The sequence below is a fragment of the Nestor notabilis genome, unplaced genomic scaffold (genome assembly GCF_000696875.1).
Source record: "Nestor notabilis isolate BGI_N333 unplaced genomic scaffold, ASM69687v1 scaffold24035, whole genome shotgun sequence".
NCBI classification, from domain to species: domain Eukaryota; kingdom Metazoa; phylum Chordata; class Aves; order Psittaciformes; family Psittacidae; genus Nestor; species Nestor notabilis.
In genome coordinates this window covers 1-11,273 of record NW_009930121.1, presented here as the reverse complement: position 1 = coordinate 11,273, position 11,273 = coordinate 1, and the positions used below count along the sequence as shown (strand labels likewise).

At 37.6% G+C, this 11,273-nt stretch overlaps 1 protein-coding gene across 1 annotated transcript; it reads right to left on the bottom strand.

The window, feature by feature from the left end:
* Positions 1-3,843: 3,843 nt before the first annotated feature.
* LOC104406330 (blood vessel epicardial substance-like) lies at positions 3,844-6,385 on the bottom strand (the record flags this gene model as incomplete). Its single annotated transcript, XM_010015276.1, has 2 exons — positions 6,155-6,385; positions 3,844-3,968 (listed from the first exon to the last, which is right to left on the bottom strand). Coding segments are annotated over exons 1-2 (348 nt in total), but the record flags the coding sequence as incomplete, so codon positions are not given.
* Positions 6,386-11,273: the final 4,888 nt, after the last annotated feature.

The following is an 11,273-nucleotide window of genomic DNA, read 5'->3' as shown; positions in this document are numbered from 1 at the left end:
AAAAAAATAATTAAAAAGAAAAATATCACACACTATGTTTCTTTTCAGCTCTTTGTGAAAAAGAGATCTTTCTGTATCATCTTATTGTTGGACAGTGAGCTGAGAACTAAACCTGAAAAGGAACTAGTGTTAAGGTTGGCATGGTGGATATTTAAAAAAACAAAACAAAAAACCAACCTGATTTAATAATAATTGCATCAACTATTACATATTACACTAATTAAAATAGCATAGTATTTTTCATGTAATATTCATAAATACTGCAATTTCTTAAATTTAATGGAAATAAAGTTACTGAAATTATTGTAGGTCTTAATATACAAAGAAACACCATTAGGTGGCTAGTCTATTAGAACTAATTCTTGGCTAAGCTATAAGTTGTAAAGGTCATGTAGCCCTGCAGATGGTAACCTTTGAGTGAATCTGTGCTCCATACTGAAAGAACACCACTGTAGGTAGAACCCTTCCTTTGTTAACACATGTACTCAAGTAGACGTATTCAGTTTATCAATTTGTTGCAGACACATGCAGTTTAACCTTTAGCCTCTTTTTATACACTGTTGTTGCCTACTGGAGTTTGTTCTGCAGTTGTTTTTAGCCATACTGGTAAAGATTTCAGCCTTTCTACCATCTTTTTTCATTTCCTTTACATTCTTCTTACTTTGACAGCTTGCTCTGCTTAAGTTGAAATCCTTAACTTACACAGCATTTGAAAAGATGATGTGGATGAAGCTGCCAAGCCATTATCCATCATATTTGAGAAGTTGTGGCAGTCCAGTGAAGTTCCCACTGACTGGAAAAGGGGCAATATAACCTCAGTTTTTAAAAAGAGGGTAGATTTAGGCCAGATACTAGGAAAAAAATTCTTCCCTGTGAGGGTGGTGAGGCGCTGGCACAGGTTGCCCAGAGAAGTTGTGGCTGCCCCACCCCTGGCAGTGTTCAAGGCCAGGCTGGATGGGGGTTTGAGCAACCTGTTCCAGTGGAAGATGTCCCTGCCCATGGCAGGGGGGTTGGAACTAGATGATCTTTACAGTCCCTTCTAACCCAAACCAATTCTATGATTCTATAGCCACCGAAGTCTATTTCCCTACGCTTAATACTAGTATAATAGTAATACTAATAGTAATACTACTAGTAAGTTACTAGTAATTACTACTGGTGATACTAATAGTAATACTACTAGTAAAATAGTAATACTAGTATAATAATACCACTAATAATAATAGTATAATAATAATACTACTACTAATAATAATACTAGTTTATTCTGTATAATATCTGTTGTTTCACACCACGTGAGTATGGCGCACAGTGTTGAGCACCACAATTCTGCTGTGGTTACATAGCCAGTGGGGAAGGGCTACAGAAATGGAGAGCAAAGTTAAAGGCAGATCCTCCTGTCCTCCTTCTCTACAGGCAATTTTCTACCAACTTTGGTAACCGACAATTTGTCAGTGAAGCTTCATATCCTTACATAATTCCTTGTTTTTACCCCGCCTCTCCCCCCTCCGAGTACTTCATCCACTTCTACCACTTATCCAAACTCCTATAAATAATTCTGCTAACAAATTTACTAGAGGATTTAGTGAAAATAGCTGGCACTTTAACAGAAGAAAGTCTATATCATAATACCAACACAGTTTTTAATATACAACTAAATATTATGTCCTCTTCCCAAGATATTCCTTCATTCTGCAATAACCTTTTATTTAGATTTTTGGAAAGAGTTGGATGGGTATGAATCCAAGGACCATTACCCATGTTCTACAGATACATGCACATGCCACAACTCATTTTTAAAAGTACAGTTAAATCTTAAGGCTTGGTTTTCTGGGAAAATGAGTTTACATCAGCTGTCGCTCTTGCCTTCTGCAATAAGTTTTTACTTTGTCAGCCAGCTCCTGTCCCATGTGATAAAGCCTCAAGATGACATTAAAAAGCTAAACTGGTAGGCAGGTTGAGGGAAAGCAGAACATGCTATCTTGGAGGCTCCACTGAGGGAACAGAACCCAACATAAGCTCATCCCATATTAAAAACCAGAGTACCTCCACGGGATATCTAATTGTAAAAACAAACATGAGTAGAGTCTGGCTTCACTGGCTCTACATTATCATGATTGTTATTTTGTGTGGTGCACTGGACAGCGTGACCACTGCTAACTAGTAGAAATACAGCACAGTTTCACCATGATGCTGTGTCTTCATGATGACATGAACAGATTGACTAAGCTTTAATAAGAGCATTTGTAATACAAACTGAAGAGGAAAGTACCTTTTAACTGGGAAGATTATTCTCCAAGAGCAATTTAAATTACTAGAAATATTTACTATACATCTATAAATGTGCAGTAGTAGATCAGCCTAGCTAGTTTTAAGCCATTTCCTAGGCAAGACGGAAGTCAAGCTTTATGCTGCTTTGCCAGGAAATAAGGTTGCCAATTGCCTAGCTGTTCTCTTACACAGGTTGTGTTATCTTGGTGAAGAGCTTCCTTACAGCTAGGTTTTGGAGGGATTTTTTTTGTACCAGCTGTTACACACTCACAGAATGTGTTTGATTTTGGGTAAAGGCAGAGATAGTTTGCTGATAATATAACCCCATATATATTCCTGTAATCTGCACATTATAAATCTACCTGCCTGAGATTTTGGAAGCTACAAAATGTAGTATTAATCTTTCGAACATTTAGTGTTTCATTAATATTTGATTGGGACATAATAGCAACTACTACATTAAAGATTACCTACTTCTTATGTGCATATACCAACAGAAGGCTGGGCTGCTAACCATTCTGCAGAATCAGAATACACTTCTGGTTGAATAAGACTAACAAAATAAATTTATTTTCTACTGGATATACATTTAGTTGAAGACAGGGCAAAGAATCCTGTGGTTTTGGTATACATTTCAAATATATTCTTACAGTGCATTTGACGGAAGTTATCCCAATGCATCGTTCTGAAAGCAACAAAAGAAGTTGCAAAATTCTCAGGCATGACCCTCTGACCCTCAAAACCTAAATAGATGCACTAAATGGAATAAAAAGAAGTATAATATTAGTTAATACTGCTCTTCCTACAACTTACTCAATTTTGTTGCTGATTTCTGAGTCTTGCAGATGTTCAAAAAGGGTAGTTCTATGTTACTTACCTTTCATTTGCATTTGAAAGGAACGTGGCAGTACAGAATAAATGGGCTAAACCACTTGTCAAAGCAAAGCAAAGAGTGTGAAGGTCATTTATAAATGGACATCAGCATCTGTTTCTCTATTGAAATAACTGCCTATTAGGACACTTGTCAGTTACTGGTCTGCCTTCCCACCACGAAGGATTTCTAAGACTTAAAAGTGAGGTAGGAAAATTTGATCCATCCCAAACTCCTGATTTCAAAAACCTACTGTCCTGGAATGCTCTATTTTAAGTATCTTAGTAGGATTTTATTTCAGGAGACCTGTATGCAGGTACTCTTGTGGGTGGGAGGGTGGAGAAAATGACAAAAACCCCCACATACCAACCCCAAACTACTACATCTGGTCTATCTGCAAAGAACGAGTGTAACACCTTCCTTACCACCAAAACCGAACACAACAGCCAAAACCAGCCAACAGTAACTTCTAATGTCAAATCATTTTTCAACAATATGGATTTCAGGGAAATAATAATGTACTGCACCAGATCACACTTATGGTCTGGATCCTTTCTGAAGTAGCTAACTTTGTCCAAAAGAATGCCTGTCTAATTCAAGAACTGCTGTGTAGTTCATTGGTTTGCACAGCAAACATGGGCAAAACTTCCTTTTCCTTGCATCTTACTAGACTGCTTGTGCAATTTAGCTGTTATACATACCGGTCTTCTTTTATACACTAGGTATATGAAATGTAAAAGGTTGACAACCAAAAACACAGAATTCCAGATCATTATGTCCAAGGCACAACGATAGAGTGTAGCCCAAATGATGAACAATGCACACCCTGTAAAATTAAAAAAAAAAAAAAATAAAAAATAAGAGTCATATTTCACTGAACAATAAATACATTTGTACAAAGTCATCAAGAATGTGTCCACTGGGTGTAATTACACTGAAAAGCAATATATCCTACAAGCTTTACCACAGCTAGGATCTGTGGATCAATGAGTGCAATGGTAGCAGAGCTAATCACTGCAATGGTACAAACAGGCACCGAGAGCAGGTTGACAGCAGACTGCAGTCCTATTGCATGGGACTGCAATACTGAAGCAATGTTAATTCAGATCAGGACTGGGGAAAGCATAAAGACACAGCCCACAGTGGTCTGTTACTAAAATGAAGCAGAAATGGGATGGGGAAAATTGTATCTTAAATACAAAAAATAATAATCAAGCAGATCATAAAACTTTATTACCAGTATTGCATTAATTAGACAAACAAGAGCCTAGAAATGAATGCTTGCTGTTCCCAATAACAACATTCATATCGAACTCTTGAGCAGTAGTTGCACAAAAATCTCTTAAAGTCATACACAGATATTTTTGAAAATTTAAAGGATGTATCATTGCTGCATTTTGACAAAGTCACAGCAGGAACCTGAATTCTCTTGTAAGACATCAAAGAGAAAATTTCAAACGCCTATTCTTTTTTAGTTGCTTTACTTTGAATGATGACAATTGCTTTAGAAGATAAGGCATGCTATATGATTAGGGATTCTATTTTTAGCCTACAAAGATAATAGTTATCAAATGATAGATTATGCATCAGCGATAAATGTGAGCCTACCACCCAACATAGATGGCTGTAGAGGTTCCCTTAAGTTTTACGCAAAGACAATAAGGAGAGGGTGCCAAATTAGTGTCCCTTCGCCTTTCTCCCTGAAGATGACACTGAATTCATAAACTCAGTATTATCTATTGTGTCTCAGTAGTTAACTGGCCAGGTACCACTTCCATATGGATCAGAAAAATCAAAATATGATGTCTCTTGATCAGCTGGTTTATTAGACTACAAGGAAGGGGAGGATATGAGGTCTGGAAGTATTGAAGAAGAGCAATATTGTGGAGCAGCACAGAGCGGGGGGCAGCACCAAAGCAAAAGGAATGGATTGCTAGGAACCAGGCTTCATTACTTATGCTGCCCAGAGTAAATTTGCTTCTAGCTGCCACCTCAGTTTGCAAAACTCTGACTCTGTGTCTGCTCAAAATACAAGACCCACAGATCAAAGCAGCAGGCCAGTGAGTGCACAGCTCCTTTTGCTTTTAAAACAAGAACTACAAAGATAAAAGGTCTTGGAACACTTAGACCTTTGGTCATCAGTGCAGCCTACTACACGAATAAGCATGCTCACTTAAAAATATTTAAGCATGCTCTGTGTTGTCATACACTCAGGTTTATCTTTCTTAACACTGTACTGATTTACTACTCTTCCTTTGATCACAAAGGCCTTGTCCCAAAGTACAGGAGCTTTGAAAGAGCTGTGGGACTGCAAGAGTGTTACAAATGAAACCACATTTGCTCAGCCTCAAACAGGCCAAATTTAGTTCTTCTTCTGAAGTAAAATTTTGGTGTCACAAGATGCCTACAGTGGTAGAATAAATAGGACTGACTTCAGGGTAACGCAGACTGTATTCCATATCAACTATACGCATTTCTAAATTGGCAATGAAAATAGCCCTAGTGACCCACAAGGGCCGCACGTTTGAACCCACATTCAAAAAACATGTGGGCTGACATCAAGCTTTCCAAGGAAAACCTTGCCTACTGCAGTCATAGTAAGCCAGTGCACCAGCAAATAAACACTCCCAGTACCTACTTGAAACCTAAAATTAAGGTCTTAAGGATCCATAGACTTAACTAAGATTTGGAATTTAATGAATTTTAAGCAGCCAGTCACCTCTGAAGTAAACAGGGGACACTTGCTTCAAGTTGACACCTTCATAGGTTTGAAACTGTAAGTTACATTTTTGGGAAATCATAAGAACCTGGGCACATGTAGCCTTTCTAGAAAAGATATGGCAGGGTCAGAACAGGCCCCCACTTACACCAAAAATGCCTTCAGCAGAGTACAATGAACATGAGTACAAGCTGTAGTTTCACCATAAGCTGAAGGGACCAGCTCTGTAATGGTCATGAGTTGCTATTTCTGTCACAGGAAGGTCACAAATCTCTCCAGAATAATTCTCTTACCTATGGTGAGCAGGCCTCGCAGAAAAATCATATGAAAATTCAGAGTAGTTGGAATAACAAGTCCAACTGCAAAGCAAATATTTGCCACGTGGAAAACAAGATGATGAATCTCTTTCCAATTTTCACATGCAGTCTCATTGAAAGGCTCAAGGGTGGCATTTTTTAAGTCTGGAATAAAGCCTAGTGGAGTAACAGTGAGTGGGCTCATTACTGTAGTATTCATCTCGGAGACTCCTGCAATAAGACAAAAGTAAAATCACAGTCCATTATACTGAAATATACCAGAAGTACACATGGATTTTAGGGCTATTTTCTCTCTTCCCAGGATATACTTTGCATTATCATTCATGGAAGAAATCTACAAGTACTTAAAAAGGGTAAGCTAGATCCATAGTTCAGTAATGCTTTACTATCTCTTTCACTTAAGTGCTGGGCTTGAAGAATGGTACACTTCAAAATTTGGACTGTATACACATAAACAGTGCTGTCTGAACACTATCTCCTATGATTGTCATTGCTCAGTGAAATACCCTATGTATTCTTCCAAGACCTACACAAGCAAAAAATCACATTCTGGTCTACTATTTACTGAAAAGGTTCACGATCCCAGGCAAAGTAAATGTTTAAGAGAACTTAACATTCTAAACGAGAATTGAAATTAAATTTTAAAAAAAAGTTTATGTAGTATAAGTCTCCTTTATGGCACACAAAGTTGTTCTTCTAAATAAGGAATAGAAGGTTTTAAAGGAGAAACACGTGCTGTTTGGTTGATTTAAAAAAGGCAACAAACCATACAGAAATCAAAAACAAAGTCTTGACTTTTGGCTTTCTTGCAGGATCATTTGGAGGTCTCCTAAGCCATATATCATCCTGCACACATTAACCAGAGCAGGCAAAGAAAAAAAAAAATAAAATCCAAGCCACTTTTAAGAACAGTAAATAAAAACTACCATTTCTCCTAGTAGATGATCAGATGCTACTAAATCAGAAAGGGAGATGACCAGGATGCTAAGTTATGACAAAGTTGCTTCTCTTTCAGGGAAATCACTTGGTCTGCCTAGTATGAGTGAGCTTGTAAGACCTGTGGTTATCTGTAGAACTCCTGGAGAAAATGATACAGTTAAAGCTGATTTCTAATCCGAAAAACACACAGGGTTTTTTTTTTTTTTTTATTGTTGTAATAATGAAAGCATCATATTTTCCTTTCACACCAATTAAAAGCAAAAAGTTTCTGTGGGCAAATATTTTCCCAATACGAAGTACAAAATTCCTATTAAAAAGACACTACAAAGAGAAACTGGAAGATTTCAAGGCACTAACTTTAAAATTTTAAGTTAGTTAAAATTTTAAGGTCTGTCTAGGGAACTGCAGCCAGTGCTACAAGCACTCCAGAAGGTGTTCTCAACCCATAGCAGTTCCCAGCCAGAGGAACACAAATGTTCCTAGACTGTCTGAAACAGCGTAGAAGCCCACTTCCGGCAAGGCACGTATGGTCTCCCACTGCCACAGCACCAGAAATTACATGGAGTTTGGCTTGAGTCTCATTAATTAAATACATGCACATGTCACTGAGCAAACAGGCTCCACAACATGCAACATGGGGGGATCTGCATTCAAGTAAATTCTGTAGAGACAGTGCATGTCCCTGCTGTGTGTGCTTGCTAACTGTGATGTAATTTATCTGCTCAGCAGACACTTTTGAGTCATGGTTATTACACTCAATATCTCCTACAGACTGGAGTGCTTCTTGGGCTATGGAGCAATTTTGATTTGCTTCATCCATTCTTTTTATTACTTCCCCTCTCCCCCCAATTAATTTGTGTGCAAGACGTAAGTAAGCTGGACTGAAATTCTAAAACTAATCAGTCTTTTAAACCCCTGTTTAAAGTAGTGGGAAGAAAGAAATCAGAAAGAAAACCTCAGCCTTCTAATAGTTTCTCTTCGATGCCCAGAACCTGTCACAGCTAAAGCATGCTACAGAACATGTAGAGGCATGTTGCAGGATCAACACCAACATGGAAATAGTGCTATCCGTAGCTGGATAGAAATTATTTCCAAAGAAAAAAAAAAAAAAAAACAAAAGCAACACCTAATTCTTACCAAAATACATAATTCATTTATTTTTTATAAGCTTGCTTTCCTCTTTTCATTCCTACATTAGTTATTCACGAAGGTTAATTGAAATGTGGGGGTTTTGGCATAAGCAAATTATACATGAAATTGTTACCAATAATCGTGGTGACCAAACAAATTCACAGTCCAGGTATCATACAGGCACCACCCAAAAACATTCCTATTTTCTTTCAGCTCTTTGGCTTGAATTTAGCGATTGAGTCACAAGAGCAGTTTCACTGACCTGACAAAGCTGCTTGCGCACAAAGCCAAAGCGGGAGCCTGTATGAGGTTGCAAGACTGGCATTTTAATGTGCTCATAAACAGAAGGTAATTGGTAACTCGGGAACTGTATTTGCGCTCACCTTATACACATCTCACCATTGTGCTCCTGTGGTTTTCAAACAATACATACTCCCTACACTGGAACAGCAGAATCTCTAGATCTTTTGCAAAAAATTATCTGCAGAGGTTCTACCTAAATTCAGTCTTTCACTGACAATAAAAGCACCACTTAACTTATCGACAGAATGAGCAAAGACAACCAAACTCACATACAGCTACAGAACCATCAGCTCATCTCGAGATCAAGATGGGCTGCAAGAAGTAAATTCAGCTGCATCTGACTACAAATTGACAAAGCTTTCAGATGCTCGATTTTTTAACAACAAATTTTTGCAATGCATTGCTGGGAGGTTAGAGGCTACCTTATGCTTTACGACTTGTAAAGCATCACACAAAGCATCACACATTTGAAGACTGGAACCCAACAAGACAAATTAATGACACAGCACAACAGTCACATTCTCCTCACAGCCCACCAAAACACCACTCCCCTCATTAGCCACAGATAAGGACGCCACAAACCACCAACCACAAACTGGCATAATGGAAAGATGTTTCTCCAACAAGTGCTGACCAAGTCATTTAAAGCCACAAAGCGTCCACAGTTGTATCAACAGGATGTTCAATGCTTTTGAAAGTCTGGACCACCTACTGGGTTGCCTAAAACCCAGGAACCTAAATCTACCCACCTCCATTTTTACAAACTTCATCTTTAATACCTTGAAGTCCTTTTATAAATATATTTGATCTTAGCTTACTACTCACGAATAAACATGGCAGTGGTGCTAATGTACTGGAAAACTGCAGAAAGCTGCAGAACTTCTCTGTCATGATGGTATTTTAAAGCTGACAGAAACAGATTGATGTTATCTGCAAAACGACACGAGGACAGCTGTGACCCTGGCTCTGAATTTCAACTAGGGAGCCTGCTTGAGAATCAACAAAAAAGGTAGACATGGAGGGTTACAAGCTGTCACCTAAAATGTTTGTCCACAGGTAACACCAGAAAGACAAATATTCAAAGTAACAGCTCTGTAATTTTTAAATCAATTCTTTATTCCCAACATCTGCTGTTGTCAAATAATATTGAAGAATTAGAAAAAAAATCTGCTGTTCAACAAATGAAAAAGCAATTGTTATTTCCGACCCTCTGCAACCTCACAGAGCCAAATCCTAATTTTTTAAGTACGGCTCTTAAAACTTTAATTTAGGATTATATCTACTAAGGAATAGTATAGCACAAGACTTTGAGATCTTATGCTTAAGTCTTCAATACATTAAGACATGTATTAATATGAGGAGTTAAAAGTACATCCAACAGTCAAATAATTTTGGAAAAATTGGGGAAATAGTGTCAACTGAAATGAAAATTTTGTGAAGCATAAGACCATTAAAAAATTATATTTTAATATCCAAATTTTTTTCTGTCATATGGATTTAGATTTACCAAACTAGGAGTCTGAAAACTCAGCTGATTGAAAAATCAAGCCAATTTGTTGGTCAAACAGGAAAACAAAACAAACCCAAACAAACAAAAAACCAACAACCAACAAACACCCCACTCACTGCTACTTTAATATTAAATTTCTGAGAAATAGTTAAGAACAAAGCCTACTAATTTCCTTTTTTTTTTTTTTTGGTGCTGATGAACCAATCAGCTGAGGAACCTGATAGACAGTTAAGGTAATACACTGTGGGTTTAGGTCTGAAAATACAAATTCTTGGAATGTAGATAGTGCAAACTTATTCTAGGATTTTTAATATGCTCAGGACATCTTTACACAAGAGGCCAAACTTCTGAAAGCCATTCCCAAAAGATTTAGTCCCTAAATCTTCAGACATGAAGATGCCTTTAAAATGAATGGGGGTTCATGGATACCCACACAACATTCACAGAAGACAGACTGCAGAGAAGTTTAGAACAGTTGGTTCTAAGCAAGAGAACAGGTCAACCAAGCCAACATGGGACAGCAGTCCTGCTTATGTCACCATCCACTTTACTGAGATTATTTGTATCCCAGCAGCTTTACTGTTCAACATTATTCAAGTGAGCTTCTTAAAGCTTTGCTTGAGAATGTTTATATAACTTTACAGTCCTTGCAACTCTACAGTCCATCATTTATGCAGATAGATTCTGTGAGTCTAAAGAGAAAAAAAAAAATTAATCAAGCTCAACGATTGCTTTTTTTAGATCGTACCTGCAGAGCTTGAACTATTTTTCTGTGGTTTTGTAGCACAAAAGCTGCATAGAGAATTTGGACAATTAATAATTTCTTTGCTTTTGTGAACTGAAGACAAACTATTACTGCCAGCATAATAAAGTTAATTACAGTTTAAGTTACCAATTTCCTTTCTACAATGAAGTAGGAGTGAATGGGAAAGTGGTAGAGGAAAAAATGTGTTTCAATATGCTCTTCCGGGCAAAATAATTTCCATTAAATGAGTCACGCTCTACAGACATTTGTTAGTCTCGTTCTACTTTATTCTAGAGAAAATTTAACATTTTCATTATGCACAGTCAACAGAAACACCCATACCATGAGAAATACTCTTATGTACACTCCCCACAGCAGCTGCGTAGCCATGCTACGGCAATGGAAGTTTGTTCCCTGCGCTTCAGTTCACGCTCCCGTTTGATTACAGGGTCCACGGATGTTCCGGA